At 49.6% G+C, this 18,151-nt stretch overlaps 1 protein-coding gene across 7 annotated transcripts in view; it reads right to left on the reverse strand.

Annotated features, from left to right (window-relative positions):
- Positions 1-724: 724 nt before the first annotated feature.
- The window catches only part of CAMKK2 (calcium/calmodulin dependent protein kinase kinase 2), a 51,203-nt gene continuing 33,776 nt past the window's right edge, over positions 725-18,151 (reverse strand). For 4 of the 7 annotated variants that reach the window (XM_055322209.1, XM_055322205.1, XM_055322210.1 and 1 more), the window contains 9 exons: positions 18,053-18,141; positions 16,663-16,862; positions 16,016-16,069; positions 13,434-13,507; positions 13,254-13,341; positions 11,972-12,100; positions 7,397-7,497; positions 6,828-6,870; positions 725-3,791 (listed from right to left, as the gene is read on the reverse strand). In XM_055322209.1, the coding sequence (XP_055178184.1) occupies positions 3,627-3,791; positions 6,828-6,870; positions 7,397-7,497; positions 11,972-12,100; positions 13,254-13,341; positions 13,434-13,507; positions 16,016-16,069; positions 16,663-16,862; positions 18,053-18,141 (943 nt within the window). In that variant the 3' untranslated portion in view covers positions 725-3,626. The remainder of the gene's footprint in view (positions 3,792-6,827; positions 6,871-7,396; positions 7,498-11,971; positions 12,101-13,253; positions 13,342-13,433; positions 13,508-16,015; positions 16,070-16,662; positions 16,863-18,052; positions 18,142-18,151) is intronic. The other 3 variants (XM_055322206.1, XM_055322208.1, XM_055322212.1) reach the window with 3 other exon arrangements.

Raw genomic sequence — 18,151 nt, forward strand, 5'->3', positions numbered from 1 at the left:
CACCTGGGTGGTTCAGTGGTAGAGCATCTGCCTTTGGCTCAGGTCATGATCCTTGGGTCCTCGGATCGAGTCCCACGTGGGCTTCTCACCCAGGGAGACTACTTCTCCCTCTGCCAATGTCTTTGCCTCTCTTTGTCTCTCATAAATAAATAAAACTAAAACAAACCAACCTGCAACTGTCCAAGCTCTGTAGAAGACTGCATTTGCTACCAAAGTTGGAACCCTTGGACAACTGACTTCACTTTCCTGAGCTTCACTTTGCAGGTGATAATCCATAAGATGGGATAAATACCTACCTTGTGGGGTGATGTGTCCTAGAACATGCCTGCTCGCAGGATGTGTTCCATGTGTAATTAATATTGCTCCCGTAGCTGCTCACCTGGTTGGTCTCCAAAGAAGAACTAGCAATTACCTGCCTGCTAAAACAGTGCTTCTCAGACTTCAGTGGGCACACAAGTTACCTGGGGATCTTCTTTAAATGGGGTCTGGGAACTTGCATTTCCACCCCACTCCCAGGAGATGCTGACACTCCCAGTCCAGGGACCACACTTTCAGTAGCAGGATACTAGGACATGGTTACACTGACATGAATAATATAATGCTGAATATGTTATACTGACGTGGACATCTGATCTCACAAAGGAAGAAAAACAGACATAAGGATGGATGTCCTAGAGATATCTATAAACAATGACCAACAAAAATGTCCCCAAAAGGCCTAGGCTTTGCACCATTTTGCTGTTTATTTCAAGTTTACAGAGAAGCTTAAACATCTGTGGAAAAACACCAAAGGCTTATTTTTCTCTTAAATTCATGTACTTTTAAGTGATAAATACACAGTATTTAACTTTGTACACCTGATAAAAGGAAAATGCATAGTAGAAAGGATCAGGAATAAAACAGAAGCATCGGGCATTAAATCAGACACAGAATAGAAAAGTTAGCAGTTCTGCGAAACTCGGCCCATAAAGCTGCAAAGAGGATGGGAACTGACGACCTTGAAACCTTCTCTAGCACCTTGGAAACAAGTGGAGGTCATAGTTCTTCCCCCCAGCAACACAAAGCTCTCCTTTGGAAGATGAGTGAGAGCAACAGGTTGAGCCCACTTCAATGCTCAGGTGTTTGCCTCTTTGTTCCAGAAAGGGTGGGAGCCCTAACTCACAGGAAAGCCAGACCACTGGGGAGACAGCCTCTCCAGCCCCCAGGGCCGTCAAGGGGCTAGCTAAGGCTTTCTCGGAGCCCCTGGTAGGGCTGTGGAAGAGATGGTAGAAGTGGAGCAGGACAGAGGATGTTGGGGCAAGAACCTGTGCAAGCCCCAGTTGCTTACACCAAGTTGGTCCCACAGATGAGCCAACAATGGAAGAAACTGCCAGGGCACCCCTTTTGCTCACCTGGGAAAGCTGCCCATGATGGCTTCTCCCCCTTCCTGACAGAGCCAGCTTCTCAAAAGCCAACGTTTGTGCTCCAGGAAAATGGTAACTCTACCGCATGATGGTACAGCCCTCTGCTTATCCTTTTTTGGGGGTGGAGCTTCCTTCACACAGCTTTCTTTGGTGTTTCTTTGAAAAAAAGTTATGAACCCACCCACCTAAACAGCCGACATTCCACACAGGAAACCTTAAGTGGGGAGTTCTGTGGCAGAAGAAATGTTCTTACCCGATGCAACTGTGTAAACAGGATTTCTGCAGAAGCTCCGCATGCTGCCAGCCCGCCCTGGGTGAGCCACTCGGCCAGACCAGAGTCCACACAGACAGGCGGGGACTAAGGACTCTAACTACTGCAAGGTGCTTATTGCAAACTAACCAGACCCCAGCTGCTCCCAGAAGGGGTGGTGCCCATAAATATAAACAAGCGCAGAATGCAAGAGGAAGTACCAGGTCACAAAAAGAAAGCAGGCCAGACAACCCTCCATCTTGACGGCTGTCCTTTGCTCTTGGAAACCAGCATCCCCTATTTCTATACTGTTTATAAAATAGCAAAAAAAGTTGAGCTAAATGACAGTCAAGAGCTTACAAAGATCTGTGGAAGCCAGGAACACCCAGGTTCTGTGAATGCTCTGGGTGGCGGGGGCACGAGGTCTTGCTCTGCTGTCTCTCTGCAGAAGATCCTCCTGCCAATGATGATCAGAAACTACAGGCAAGCATGTCCTCCGAGGCCAGTTACCGACACCATTTCCCCCAAGCCGGAGTCCGCAAAGCACTGGGAATCTCCCAGGGCAGAGGCCTTCCTGTTCTCCTCCCCCTTGAACTTGGCTCAGCCATCTGTGGCTCCGGAAAGAAGTCACACTTAACTTCAATGAAACTTCCATGTCTGAGATGGAACCCAAAAAGGTAAAGCCTTTTCTGTCTGGACCTTTGGCTTACAAAACAGAACTCCCTGTGCCAAGCCCTGGTTCTCCTGGGCCCTGAGGACTGCTCTAGGTTTCAACCACCTTCTCTAAAAGGGTGCCCCAAAGTGACTGTGTAGATCCCAATAGGGCTTTACCCGTAAGGATGAGCATTTGTGTCTCTGTCGCATCAGAGTATTTCCTCACTGGCCCTCCAGAAACTGTTTCACTAACCACAACAATCAGCTAATATTTGAGAAAACAAAACCTTGGCAGTCTCTAGAATACGGAGGTTATAAACAAGCCAAGCTGCTAATATACAGGCACAGGTTTCATGGGCTCTAACTCTGATCACATGCCTAAAGCTGGGGAACGTATCCTGGAAGCTCTAAATGACCTCTGAACTACTCTAGACTTCAGTCTAGAGAATTGAAAATATTTTGTTTACTCTTAAGTCATGTAATGTACATGGAAGTGTAGGATTTCACCCTGAAGTTTTTGTCATTGAACAAGAGATTTACTAGAGCTCAGTTAATGTTTCAGAAACCTGCTGTGAGTGGCTATCACTCCTTTAGGTGAAACTGCTCCCTGCCCAACCACACGGAACACCCTTTGAGGGATGGAAAATCCCCTTTGAAAAGCAATTAATGAGCTTCAAGCCCTTTCCCTTTTCCTGACTGCAACTTTACCCATTAAAAAAAATTTAAGTCCTTCTTACAAATAAGGTGCACCAAAGCTCCCTGCAGCTACTGAAGGCTAGCCCTACCCTGACTCTGTGAGTCCACCGTCCTGGAAGGTGCCACAGCTTGGAGTTTGGGGCTTTCGAGGTTTGCAGGGGAGTCACACTCCCTCTTCTTCTCCCTTTCAAACGCAGCAACTAACTCTGTGGTCTCAGCCCACACCGCCAGAGTTTTCTGCCAGTTTTTCATGGTTTTCGAACCCCACACACATTCACCTTAGTATATCTGACATGGTTCTGAGTTCACAATGAAGGATTTTTGGCATAAAAACGTTTTAAAAAGCAATCGTCCCAAAATGCAAGTGGCTTTGGGTCTGCAACTCCTCACACCTGCCTGTTCAGCCAGCCAGTGGCCAAGGTCGATGTCATGGAGTCAAGTCTTTTTTTTTTTGGTCCCCTTTAAAACAACAAAGGAATAAAACAAAACGGAACAAAACAAAATAAAACACAAAAACACCAGAGATGACGGTCAAGGCTCTACACACGTGCTGGGTTTCCGTAGGACATGCTGCTATGGAAACGCAGGGTGCAGCCTGCATGCGAGGTCGGGTGTCCGGGCAGCTACTCCATCGCCTCGTCGGGCCGCAGAGGATGCATGCGAGCGCGGGGGCCGGGGGCCGGGGCCCCCCAACTCTCGGTGCAGGGACCGCCTTTCACAAGAGCACTTCCTCCTCCCCCACGGGGGCCGGGTCGGGGCCCTGGAGGCTGTCTTCGCTGCCTTGCTTCCTGCTCACCGAACAGAAAACCCACGTTAAGGCAAGGCTGCTGCAGCTGGAGCCTCTCCCTTATTCCCACACCACCTGGAAGGTCACTGACTTAGCTTTTAGAGTCTCTCCCCTTTCCTCACCTATACAAAAGTTTCAAAGGAGACATTATATCCCCCTTTGTAAATGGAGAAGCAGCATCACTTGCCAAAAATAGAAAAGAACTATAAAAATAGATGCAAACCTATCTATTTAACACCTAAAATCATGCCATGTGAGGAGCGTGTGCGGCCAGCCTTGGGGACTGTTCGTGGAGGTTTTAGGTATTCTGATGTGTTCCCTCCACCCCAACCTTCCTTCTTCAGGCTAAGATTGAAGATTAATCTTTAGTTACTTGAAGGTGAGCTTCCAGGGGGCAGTGGTCAGGACCACCTGGGTTTGGCCTGGCACACAGCCAGCCTTTCAGAAACAGTGGTCAAGAGAACCATCCCCAGCACACAGGCCCATGGGACACTCTGGATGGAGAGAGAAGGGCCCTCCTCTCAGCAAAGTGAGTGATCAGAGCAGAAGAAACCAAGGAGGTGGGAGTAAAGGTGTCCTTGTGTCCCTGACAGGTCACATCCTGAAGTGCCCTCAGCTAGACCTACCTGAGTGGAGGGGGGACACCCTAATTCATTAGGGAGGTGGGAAGGAAAATCCCTGAGGAGAAGCCCAAGTCCCATGCCATCAGCCAGCAGCGTTGGCCCTTCGAAGAGAAGCTGCTGGGCTTGCCACAGCAGACATGTCCCTGGCCAGAAGGGAACCTCCGTCCCAGCACAAGGGACGAGAGTGTGATGTCTGTACACTCCTAGGAAGAAACCCCTCTCTGTTGAAAGAGCAGGCTCATTGGCTTTTATGTTTCTGCCAAAGAATAGGGGGTCAAATCTCCCAGGCAGGAGAGCTGTAACTAGATGTCAGATCAGGTCCTCAATTCCTGCCCTAGAAGTGCCTGCATGTACCAGCTGGCTCTTGTTGCAGATGGCTGGCAGGCCTTAGGCCCGAGGTCTCCGACATCTGTATAAACCCTTGGAACTCCAGAGTGCTGGGTCATGTGGACAATCAAAGCATCCCGCCAGCAGGCTTAGGGCAATCTCCAGGTCTTGCTGGGACTGCAGGTGAGGGAATAAAGGATTGGCCCAAAGGCCAATCTCTTGGTAGCTTGTGATTCTGAGCTCACTGAAAATAAGAAAGAGATGACAGACTTGCAAACAGGAGGCAAACCCTAAAACTTGAGATTGAGGAAAAAAAGGCCAGTCCCTGTCCACTCCCTGTCACCTGGGAGGCTGAAAGAATAGGCGGTAGAGAGCCGGGGGATAGCCTCACAGGGATGAAGCAGTCTTCTCAGGCTGCCAGCAACTGGCTGATTGTTAACAGCCACTTTCCCTGATCATAAACAGTCCACTACATTATTCAGCCCTTGACTCTCGGGATGAGGGTCGCCAATAAATTTCATCTCATAAGTCAACTCCTAACACACAGACATGGCCGCTTGCTTATATGTGAATGCTTGTGGCAGCATTCATTCGGGACAATCAAATGCCCATCAATGTTAACAATGCCCCAAATGTTAACAATGCCCATCACCTAATGAATGGATGAGTAAGATGTGGTCTACCCGTACAATGAAATATAACTGGGCCACAAAAAGAATGAAGCTCTAACACCTGCTACACTGTGGATGAACCTTGGAACATGAGGCTGTGAGAGAAGCCAGTCACAGAAGATCACGTGTTGTATGATTCCACTGATGTGAAGTGTCTAGAATAGGCAACTCTATAGAAACCTCGGAATAGGGAATTGGTGGTGATAGCTAAGGGTACAGGGCTGTGTAATATATGAATTATATTTCAATAAAGCTGCTCTTAAAACACAGAAATGGCTTTCCAGCTATAAGATTTTAAACATAAAAAAAAATTTAATACTGAGACGCCCGGGTGGCTCAGCAGTTTAGCGGCACCTTCAGTCCAGGGCCTGATCCTGGAGACCTGGGATGGAGTCCCACATCAGGCTCCCTGCATGGAGCCTGCTTCTCCCTCTGCCTGTGTCTCTGCATCTCTCTCTCTCTCTGTGTGTGTCTCTCCTGAATAAATAGATAAAATCTTAAAAAAGAAAAAAACACAGAAATGGAGCTCCCAGTCGAGGATAAGGTAGTGAGTTGAGCTCGATGGAAAGAATACTGGAATTTCTATCTTGCCATAGGCAGTGGGGGGATGAGAAGCAGCAGGAATGCTAAGTGTTTATGATCTTAGTCCACAGGGACAAAAATTCTCATCTGTCCTGGGACATGCTGAAAATGCTGAGAAGACACTGCGTTTAGAAAAGGGATGGTCAGGGCACCTGGGTGGGCTCAGTGGTTGAGCATCTGCTCAGGTCATGACCCTGGGATTCCAGGATCGAGTCCCACATCAGGCTCCCTGCAGAAAGCCTGCTTTTCCCTCTGCCTGTGCCTCTGCCTCTCTGTCTTTCATGAATAAATAAAATCTTTTTAAAAAAGAAAAGAGATGGCCAAAGGAAAAGGTTCAGATCCACCCTGGGGACAGAAGATTGCTACATTAATTTGCAGCAGGCTGGAAGGGAACTTATTTTCTAGGTCCTAACTCATCAGAGAAGAAAGGGTAGATGCTGGAGAGCCCCAGAACAATGCATGCCTGATCTATGCTCTGACCACATGGACCCAGGGCAGGGGCAGCCACGGGATCCTGTGACACAGCCTCAATGCCACTGACGTGCACTGAGCATATGTGGGTACCAGACTGGGTCAGAAGACCTGGGTGGATTCACAGGCATTCCGGGTGGAGCGCCATGCACCCGCAGCCCCAGCCCACATGCACGACCACCATCAGGTCCAAGCCCCAGGATGACCTTTGTTTTTTAATCTAGGTCCAGAGGCCCAAGGTGAGCCTGGGCGCAGCAGCCCAAGCTGGGAGGAACCTCCGCCTGGTGGGGATGCCCCGTGCTCTGCAGCTGCCCCCGCCCCCAGGCTCCGGCAGAGGCTACAGCGCAGGCAGGCAGGCATTACCTTGGGCTCAGACAGGGGCTCACACTCCCTGGTTGGTTTTTTGCTGGAATGGCCAGAGGGGAGGGAAAAGGGAAGTGAGAAGGGACCCTTGGGATCTATGAGATGCCTGTCGCCCACCCCAGAGACACTCAGACCAAACACCAGCTTCACAGAGCTGCTGCCAGGGGGATCTTGAGCAGGGCACCTCTGCGTGGCACAGAGGGTCATGTGGGTGAGATAGGCCTTGCTCCTCCATCACAGGGCTGATAATCCCACCATCAAGCATGCATGTTTCTGGGCCACAGAAATGCCTTCTGATTGTCAAGAGGTCCCCCAGTTAAAGTGCAAGTTTCCCTGAGAAAGGTAGAACTCCAGCAGGGGCTCACTATCCACAAAAGGAGCTGGGCTGAGTTGGGGTGGGGCAGAACCAGAGACAGCTGCTCCAATGTTCCTACTGAGCCTGGGAGATCTGGTCTGAGTCATTCCAGATGCTTCGCTCCAGGGATGGGCCTGGACGGAGTGGGCTGGGCAACACTGCCCTGGTCCAGCCTCTCATTCCCCTACCCAGAGTAAGGCAGGTGGACACTCACGTGAGCAAGTTTCCAGGGGCTGACAATGAGCGCTCCTCCCGCCGGCTGCCCTCAAATGGGTTCCCAAAAGAGCGTTTCCGTATCATGGTCTTCACCAGGATCTGAAGGACAGAAGAGGGAGCTGGGCCACCTGGGGGAGACTCCAGGCCACATTTCCCCCAATGCCGTCTCCCTTTTCCTTTCTCTCCCAGTTACTCCCAAGGCTTGTGGTTGGTGACAGGCCTTTGAGAGATCCTGGGCAGCATCCCTCCCACTGAAGGCACAAAAACCCAAACCATCACCAAATCTGACTAGTTCATGTCCAAAACCATTCACAACTGGGCAGCCTGGGTGGCTCAGTGGTTTGGCACCGCCTTCAGTCCAGGGCGTGATTCTGGAGACCCAGGATTGAGTCCCATGTCGGGCTCCCTGCATGGAGCCTGCCTCTCCCTCTGCCTGTGTCTCTCATGAATAAATAAATAAAATCTTAAAAAAAAAACCATTCATTCCTCCTGGCTGCCAATGAGATAAGGTTGAAATCCCTCGGTCTTATCCTAACCTCATCTTGGTCTACCTGAGCCCTAGAGAGCTGGCCAGTACTATCCTTCCAGTACACTTGGCACCATGTATCTTACCTAGCCAACCCGACACCTGCCCTCTTGGCCCATCAATCTGTCTCATCTTCAAATCTGGGCCTTTCTTTTTGGTGAAAACTATCTGACCACCCCAACAAGAAACCAGCTACTCTTTTCCCGGCCAAATTCAGGGGCTGCACTTTTTAAAAACTGAAATAGAAGTCCCATAGTAGAAAATTCACCATTTTAAAGTGTACAGTTCAATGATTTCTAGTATATTCACATCACTACTGACTTTCAGAACATTTTATCAACCCAGTACTCACACCCCATTTCTCCTGCCCCCAGGCCCTGGCAACCACCAATCTGTGTTCTTTCTAAGGATTCGTCTATTCTGGACATTTCACATAAACAGAATCACATAGAATGTGGCCTTTTGGGTCTCACTTCCTGCACTTAACATCATGTTCTCAAAGCTCCTATGGTTGCAGCAGGTATCAGCGCTTCGTTCCTCTTCATAGCCAAATAATATTCTTTCATATGGAAATGCCACATTTTGTTTATCCGTTCATCCACTGATGGACATGTGAGAGGTTTCCACTTTTTGGCTATTGTGAATAATGCTCTATGAATATTTGTGCACATGTTTTTGTGTGTGGATGTTTTCTACACAAAATGTTTTTGTTTTTCTTGGGTATATACCCTGGAGTGGAATTCTTAGATCATGTGGTGACCCCATTTAACATCCTAAGGAACTACCAGTGTGTTTTTTACGGTGGTTACATCACACAAAGGTGCCAATTTCTCAGGGGACTGAATTTTAGTGGAGGATAGGAAACACCTGAGCAGGTGTAAGAGCTGAGGAAACACCCTAGGACATTGAGGGTGGCCTGCCCACAGACTACTGGGAGGGAGAGGGAGAGGGAGCCGAGAGGTCCCAAAGGTCCATCCAAGGCTGAGATGCATGGGGGGCAGGCTTATTCACTGCTGGTGATGGGAACTTGCTCATGTGCCCCTTCACCCACTCTAATACAGACTGAGTCCCCAGCTTGGTTAGCAAACACCTGCCTAAGGAGAGGATCCCTTGGGAAAAGGTGCTACCCTCATCATATCCCGTGGCCCCTGCTCAGCTTCCCTTGGCCACCCAATCTTCTGCCTCACTTTCACTGATCTGGCCTATCCTTTCCAAAACCCAGGTCTGATTCCCTCATTCCCTGACTTAAAGTTTTTCACCCAAAGGACTTTGGAACTTAACCTGCTGCTAGCCAGAGAGCCAGGGAAGATTCTGGAGCAAGGGAGCAAATGAGTTATTTTTGGTGATGCTTTTGGCTGCTGTAACCTATGAAGGAATTTTCAAGGAAAAGACCTCAGCCTGAAAGGCACTAGCCCCCACCCCTCAAGCAGAGTATGGTGCCTCTTCAAGCTGTTTTATGCATTGACCGAGCTTCTGAATTAGTTGGTGTGTATGCTGCTAAGAAGAAATCTAAGTATTTAAAAAAAACACGGATGGGGCTGCCTGGGTGGCTCAGTTGGTTAAGTGTCTGCCTTCGGCTCAAGTCATAATCTCAGGGTCCTGGGGTCGAGCCCCAAGGGGAGCCTACTTCTCCCTCTCCTTCAGCCCTCTCCCCTCTTGCTTGTGCTCTCTCTCAAATAAATAAATTATTAAATCTTTTAAAAAATAACACACTGATGTTCCTAAAGGTGGAAACACCTATCATCTGAAAAATGGATAAACAAAATGTGGCCTATCCATGCAATGGCATATTATTCAGTTACAACAGGGCACGCTACAACACGGATGAACATGGATAAACACAAAGCTGAGTAAAAGCAGCTAGGCACAGAAAACCACATACTGGTATGATTCCACTGATAGGAAATGCCTAGGAAAGGCAAGTCCAGAGAGACAGTCCTGGTGAACTGGAAATCACCAGGGGCTGGTGAGAGGGAAGAACAGCATGACTGCTAATGGGTACAGGGTTTCCGGGGTGGGGTGGATGGAGGACGAAAATGTTTTGGAATCACAGAGGTGATGGTTGCACAATGTCATAAATGTAATAAGAGCCACTGTATTGTTCACTTTAAAATGGTTAGTTCTATGTTACATAAATTCTATGTCATTAAAAAAGAAGAGAAAAACACTGACTTTTCACTGAAGGCCACGCCCCCTGGCAAGGTGTTCACCCTCCCTTCCTCCCTCGCAAGCCTGGTGTTCTGTGGTTCCTGGAACACACCAGCCCTTTCCTCTGTGCCTCTCCAGGTGTCGCCCCCTCCACCCCTACACACTCGCACCACCCCCCATCTTTTAGTCCCTCTGCAGTAGCCCCCGTTTCCTCCCTGGTGGCCACATTCTATGTTCCACATGGGGTCTTCCAAAGACCATTTCTGATGGTGCTACTCTCCTGATTCAAATGCTACAAGTGCTTTGGACATCTCTTGGGACCATAATTTAAATCTCTTCTGGGGCCTCAGGTCTTGTGTGGTCAGGCCCCATCTCCTACCCAGACTCATGTCACTATCCCTCACCTTCCCCACCCTGCTTCAGTGGCCCTGGCTTTCTTGAACTTTCCTGTTGGTCCTAGCTTCCTCCCACCAAAGGATCACCACGTTTGCTCTTCCCTCTGCCAGAAACCCCCTCTTCCTGATTCTGCGTTGGCCCAGTTAACACTCCCATCCACTCAGTGCACATCCGCTTCTTCCAGGAGGTCTTCTTCAACCCATCAGCTTGGCCACATGCCCCTCTTGAGGGTCCAAGTCCCCCTTAGGGGTGTACTTCACAGCCCCTGTTACATTATACATTTATTTGTTGGTGGTTTGCCCAGCATCCGCCTCTCCAAGATGGCAGGCACACCATGTTCGTTTCACTCATCACGTACCTCCTGCTCCCAGACCTCTAAGGGTCAGAGACCTTCTCCTAAGAATCCTGAGCCCAGAACAGAATAACCCATAGTGGGCACCTGGATCTAACACCAACTGCCTCCCCCACTGTGGGTGTAGGACATGAGTGCAGGGAGTGGATGAGAAAGAGGGAGTGAGTGTGGGTGAGTTTTAACAGTGAAGGTCATGCAGAGGCCCCAGGTAGGGGAGGAGAAGGAAGATATGAATGGATGCCCCACCCCAGGGGCTCAGGTTTTGGAAGAAGGAGAGAAAGTGTGTGGGGAAGCAGGAGGGAGAAGTGCAAAGCTGGGAGAGAAGGAGCCAGCATTTAGGCTCCTAAAGGGGTGGTCACTTGAGGCCAGACACTGTGTCTTTTTGGAAAGTCTCACCAGCTCCTTCCAGAGGAAGAGTCCTGCCTGCCAGCTGGAGCCAGTACTAGCCAAACACACCCCAGGCCTTTCACAGGGGCCTTAGTGGGTGGCCAGCTGCATTCTGCCCCTGGGACTGCTGCCTGGACCCCCAGCCCTTGACGATCCCGGTCACCTTCCTGGAGCCAAACTCCCACCCGAGCAGGAGACTGGCCAGTGAGTGATTCCCAGAGTCTCCAAGGTTAAGCCTGAGGACTCCACATTCTGGATCTTTTTTCCTGGGCCAAGGAACATAAGGCCATTAAAGTGACCTGGGAGCCCCAGCCCCTAGCCCCGGTAGCTGCCCACAGGGCAGATGCAAGACAAACTAAGCCATTTGCTCTGAAGACAGAAGAGCCAGCCAAGTAGGAGTTCCATCTTAGAGACCTCGGCTCCAGCTCCACTCCTGGCACCTGCCCCAGTCCTTCTCCTCCTGCCGCGTGCTCTAAAAGCAAGAATTCCAGAAAGGGTGATAGAATCTGTGGGGAAGAGCCACCCATCCCACAGTGACCAGAATCTGGCCGCAGATAGAGCTGACACTACAAGGGGCAGGGGCCTCCTGCCCTGATGTATGACCAAGGCCCAGAGCCTGATAGCTGGGAGTCAGGGACAGACCCGGGCATCCCAACTCTCAGGCTCAGTATCTGCTTCTCAGCTGCCCTCCTGTGTCCCGGCCCATCCTTACAGGCCCGCCTCAGGCTGTCCCTGTTCTCGGTCAGTGGTTCGTTCTGCCTTACCACGGTCGCCAGGCTGGGAATGTGTTTGACCGAATTCTCGACCTCCTCTTCGGTCACCTCGACCAGCGTGCAGTTCTCGTCCTCCGATGGCAACGGCTCCGCCCCGTGCCTCGTGACCCAGGGGTGCAGCTTCAACGAATGATAGGAGGGGTGAGGGGCCGGCGACTGGCCCCAGAGGTCGGAGAGTAACACCAAGGCCCTGCCAGTGAGCGGAGCCAGGGAGGGAGTGCGGGAGGGCAGAGGTGGAGGCCTGAGGTTAGGCATGCAAAAGAGCTGGCAAGCCAGGCAGCGGGTGGGGGAGTGAGTGAGATGCAAGAAAACGTGGAAAAGACAGAGAGACAGAGAATGGGAGGGAGCCACCAGGCCCAGATGTGTGCCGGACCGCATTCTCCATCTGCCCCAGGTCTTGACAGAAGTGACCAGAATTTGGCATCTGCCTTGTACGGTTGCCCAAGGAGCACCCATCGCCCCTTAGCGACTTTTCCTGATGCCCGGAAGGCTCTGCTCAGAACAGACAGATCCTCCCCATTTCACAGAAGGCTAAGAGAGGCTTGAGGAGGCACAGTGAGACCAGTTAGAAGGACACAGTCAGGAGAGGACCCAGGCAGGGATCTTCCCCACCCCACTACCCACCCCTGGGGTCCAAGCCCTTATCTGTAATTATTTGGCCTCCCTCTCCTCAAATCCTAGTTCGCTAGATGCCTAAAAACTTCTGAAGCAAACCTCTAGATTTCCATAAGAGTCAGATGTGTGCATGTGGCATTGGTCTGGGTGTAGGGGGTATACAGGGATTTCTCCTAACAGTGATTTCAGCAAAAGGATGGAATTCAGCAGGCTGGAGAGAGGGTGTCAAATTGTTCACTAATTTCCTGCCACCCTCACTGAGATTTCTCAAAGGGATGGGCAGGGGCAGGGTAAGGATCTGGGACTTTGGCAGCCGGGGTATGGAGCACACAGAGACCCCAGCCTGGTCTAGCCCAGGGAGGGTGGATGCCATCAGCCCAAGCCAATCAGAGCGAGCACTAGCTGCTCCACTGGCAACAGATTCCACTTCCATGATCACAGTTAACACGAGTTCAAATCCTCCTCCCCACTCCCCATTCCCTCCAGCAGCCCGGAGGCCCAAGACAGGGGAGGGTAACGGTGCCAAGGAGGGCGCAGTGCTGTGAACAGAGGGGCGTGGGGCCTGGCCGAGGCAGGGCTGAGCCAAACAATTCCAAGCAGAGGACACAGGCCTGGCCCATGGTGCACATCCCATGGCAGAGCAAGGGCCCCCCGGTACCTTGATTTCTGGCACCACAATCCTTGATTCTGGGTTCTTGTCCAACATGCGGGTGATCAGATCTTTCAAGTCCTCAGCTATGTCGGGCCTGGGCGGGGTGAGGGAGACACATCAAGGGTGGGAAACACACACCAAGAGCTTAGAGAGGAAGGGGACTCAGCCCAGACAGGTAATACTCACTGATCTGGAAATTCCAGGGCCTGACTCTTGATCTTACTATGTAAACACATAATCCGCTCGTCCATGAACGGGCACTGTGAAGAGAGGTGAGGGACAGAGTGGCTGTTGATGGCAGGCACAGCAGTCCTGCCACGGCTACCCTGTGTCAGCGTCACTCTACGTAGGCTAGAGCAGGGTAATAAATGGCCAGTAGCCCAATCAAGCGAGGAAGCAGTTCCCACACCCACAAGTCTAAAAGAACCAGGAACGTCCTTCCAGAAGGAGCCCTTCCCAACCACACTGAGGCTATCTTCTGTAGCTGTGCTTTAATTTACCTACTTATACAAAAGCAAAGACTCCTCCTCACCACCTGCTGGGTGAACAATAATAATAGTAAGAACAATACATAAGATGTAGCAGCAAGAGCAGTGATTTGTGGGGGCTTAACCTGGACCAGGCCCCAGACAGAGGTTTCTCAGGATGAGTACTTCTTCATTGCCTATTCCTTCTACCTGGAATGTTCTTCCCACCCGCATCTGCATGGCTCATTTTCTCCCATCATGCAGGTATCGGATCAAAGCTCACGTTCTCGGGGAGGCCCTCCTGAGCTTCTGTCTAAAGCAGGGCACCCGCCCCCCAACCACCATGAGATTTCTCATCAGAGCTCCTATCCCTGACATATTCCATTTGTATTCGTTTACTGTTTAACCCCCGCACAGGATCATCAGCTCTAAGAGGGCAGGGATTTCTGCCTGTCTTGCTATGGCCGCTTATCTAGTGCTCAGAAACATCCCTGGTGCAAAGCTGGGGTTTGATAAATACCTGGTTGAATTTACAAATGCTTGAATTATTTCAGGTGATCCTCTCAGAGCCTCAAGAAATTATAAATATTCTTCTCATTTTTCCAGAAGAGAAAAACAGAAGCTCAGAGAGGTGACATGTCCAGGGAAGTGTAAAGCTGGGATTTAGCCTAGATTGAGCTGACTCTGAAGCCCATTCACGTACCACCTCCCCTCCCTGGTGACAAATCAGTGCTCTCACTTGGTGGAGGAACTGACGCAGGAGGAGCTCAGGTACTGTGCTGGAAAAAGGAACCATTATGTGGGGTGTTCAGAAGGTTGGAAAAAGTCACAGAATAGGACCTCATCCTCTCCTATCCAAGGAAAATTCTTTCATTAGGAGCAGTAACTTGAGGACATCTGGGTGACTCAGTGGTTGAGCATCTGCCTTCAGCTCAGGTGGTGATCCCGGGGTCCTGGGGTAGAGTTCCTCACTGGGCTCCCTGCAGGGAGCCTGCTTCTCCCTCTGCCTATGTCTCTGCCTCTCTCTCTGTCTCTCTCATGAATAAATAAATAAAATCTCTAAAAAAAAAAAGAGCAGTAACTTAAGATAAGAGTTTGGATTTCATAGGTGAAGCCACTTGACTGAACTCATTAACCAGTACACTGAAGATATGTACATTTCATAATATATAAATTTTAGCCCAAAAGGAAAAAAAAAAGAATCACAAACAAATAGTGAGCTCTAGCTAATGACTATGTTCCAAAGCATCTGGAAGGAAGTATAGAGATGTCAGCAACTTACTCTGGAATGTGTAAAAAAAAAATAAGACAGGTTGAAGATGGATCCGCTTGTGATAGAGCAAATAAGAGTGAAATGTTTGTGGCAGAAAACAGGTGGTGGTTACGTGGGTGTTTCTCAAACAGTTATTTCAAATTTGCTGTGTGACTCAAAATTTTCTCCTCAAATATTGGTGGGGAGGACATTATAAACGATGAGACCTGTTCCTTAAACTTTCCTCAACAGAAGCACAAGTTCATGAAAATGAAAAATCCATGCTTTTAGTACTCACATAACTAATCCGAACTTTAGAGTTAAAATACTAAAGTTCCTAAAAATTGATAATGAAAAAACAACAACAAAAGAACAACAACAAAGAGAGGAGACAGCACTCCTTAAATCAATAATGCCAAATGGATTTTCAGTCTATCTCTCCAACAACAGCTTCTGGGAACACTCTGCTGAGAAGCACATCAAAGCAAGCGGCCCTGGGCTCAGGAAGAAAGGGTGCCAGCAGCTATTGATTTGTGATGTCTGTCTCTGATGTAGGAATAGGGAGATCGGTAGCTCATTTGTCGTCCTTGCCCCAAACTCATCAACTATTTACAATACCTAGAGCCTCTGCCAATCCTTCTGTGTTAACAGATCATTTGTCTTCTTCTTTTTAAGATTTTATTTATTTATTCATGAGAGACACAGAGAGAGAGAGAGGCAAAGACACAGGAAGAGAGAGAAGCAGGCTTCCTACAAGGAGCCCGCCGTGGGACTGGATCCCAGGACCCTGGGATCATGATCTGAGCCAAAGGCAGATGCTCAACCACTGAGCCACCCAGGTGACCCAACAGATCGTTTTTCACAGATAGAACTATTATATACAGTTTATGTACACTTGCAAAGGCAGCTTTCTTTAGACATTCAGGTCTAACTGTGGAAATAAAATTATAAACTCAATGAGTAAGTACTGTCTCCCCAGAAGGGTAATTATTAATCCAAGGGGGGCTACCCAACAACACTCAGCAGACAGGATACCCCCATCCCCTTACCTGGCCAAACACAAAGCAGTACAGCGTCACACCCATGGCCCAAACATCCAAAGCCTGTAAGAAAAAGAGTGCTTCATGTAAGGGAACAAGGGGTAGCGAGGGGGTGTCCGCTGCTTCTGCAAGGGCCAAAAACTAAATCCTCCAGCTTTCCTCTGAGGAGGAAACACTCCTTCTAGCCTCTGGCTCCACCGAGTCAGGTAAAGACTGATCCAGCCCCTGGCCTCTAGGTGAGCACAAGACCCAGGTCTGGCCAATAAATAAGAGCTTCATTTCCACTAGCCATAGTGATTGGCTTAAGGACAGGCACATGACCCAGGCTGGACCAATCAGAGCCAATACCCGAGATTGTGACAAGGGCTCTTCAAAAAGAGGAATGCTCTTTTCTACAGAGATGGATAAGCTGAGAGGAAGTACCCTGGAGCTGCTGGCAACCCATCCCCCTGGGTAGGAAATCAGTTCAAGAAAACAGCTGAGAGATGGAGTCCTGTTGAATCCCTGTCTCTAGCCAAGCTGGAAGGCGTTCTTCATCTACAAGGTCCAGTAGATGCATTGTTTAAGCCAGTTTGAGCTGGATTTCTGCCACTTAAACCAGAAGGGTGCCGACACAGGCTGAACACCACATCCCAGGGAGGTCCACACACACCTACCTTCCCAGAGAAAATCTTCCGTGTCTCCGAGAGCGACTCGGGTGCCATGAAGGCAGGTGTGCCCACGGTGTTAGAAAGAAGGGCATCGCTGCCCTTGAACTCATTGCTCACACCAAAGTCGGCAATCTTGATGTGTCCATCTTCTCCCACCAGCAGGTTGGAAGGTTTGATGTCCCGGTGGATGATCTTCTGGTAGTGGACTGGGGGGGGGATAGGGAGGGGGGTGGACACCAGATGGGGGAGGAGGCAGGAAAGTCACATGAGGAGCTCTGCATAGCCCATAGAGCTATGGACCTCTCTGCTCTCTCACGCCCCAGGGCCCTTCCAGCTTCACTCTCCCCAGCCTGCTGGAGACCTCCCCAGCTTTGAAAGATAGGGGGGAAAGCATGTCTTTAAAGAAGTTACCCTATCTTCAAAAATGAGTGAAACACTGACTGCCAATTATAGTTAGTAACCATCCGACCTAGTCTAAGTTGTGAGTGATGATGGTCCCTGGAGAGTTTTTATTGAGCCCAGCTGGCTTCCAGCTAGAAGCCTCAACTTGTGACAGTCAAACCTATTTTCATTTACTAATGCCAACAGTCAACCCGTTCATCATAGCAACAATGACTGGAGCAGGTCAAATGGGAAGCATGGACTACAGAGTAAGACTGGGAACTTAACTTGTTCCTGCCTGGATGTCAACCCATGGGAGAGGACAGCCCTATGGCCTGGAAGACCCAACTGAATTTCTTTGCCAGTGGTGGTGGTGATGATGATGATGATGATGATGATACCAGTAATAGGGGGAGCAGTCCTGTTTGTTGAGTGCCCAGACTGGGGCCTGAGCCTGTGTTAAGTGCTTCCCATTTCCCCCATTTCTTTTTTTTTTTTTTTCCATTTCCCCCATTTCAATCTCACAACAATCCTTTGTGATAGGCAAGGGAAGAGACAAAATGTTTAATGATCAGAAACAGAAAGGACACCTGTCAATGAGAACTACTGATATGTACTGACTGATTTAGACTCTGGTGAGAGACACTTTATTTCCATTTTACAGATGAGAAATCTAAGGTTCCAAGAGGTTAATAAGATCTCCATCCCAAGGTTGCTGGGAATAAGAGACAATGCAAATATAGCCCGTAACAGTGCCAGTGCATACATAGGGTGCTGAGGAAAAGTCACTATCAATATTGCTCTTAATTTTTGTGGCAGAAAGGGTTTCTGCTCATCAGGAACATGGCTTTCTGCAGCTATCCAAGACTGCATCTCAGACAATTCTGTTTCCCCCCCACTTGCCTGCACTCCAGGAGGTAAATTCCACTTTCCCACTTGGCCATGCACTAGGTGGGATGCTAACCACCCCTGGGGGAGAGTCCTTCTGCAGCACTCCCCTCCCCCCCCCACTTACGGTACTCTATGCCTTTTATCAGGTCCTGGAAGTAGAAACGGGCCTGGTCTTCAGAGAGTGGTTTGAGAGTGGGCACTTCCATCACCGGCCTGAAAGGTC

This window comes from Nyctereutes procyonoides, unplaced genomic scaffold (genome assembly GCF_905146905.1).
Source record: "Nyctereutes procyonoides isolate TBG_1078 unplaced genomic scaffold, NYPRO_anot_genome, whole genome shotgun sequence".
Taxonomy (NCBI): domain Eukaryota; kingdom Metazoa; phylum Chordata; class Mammalia; order Carnivora; family Canidae; genus Nyctereutes; species Nyctereutes procyonoides.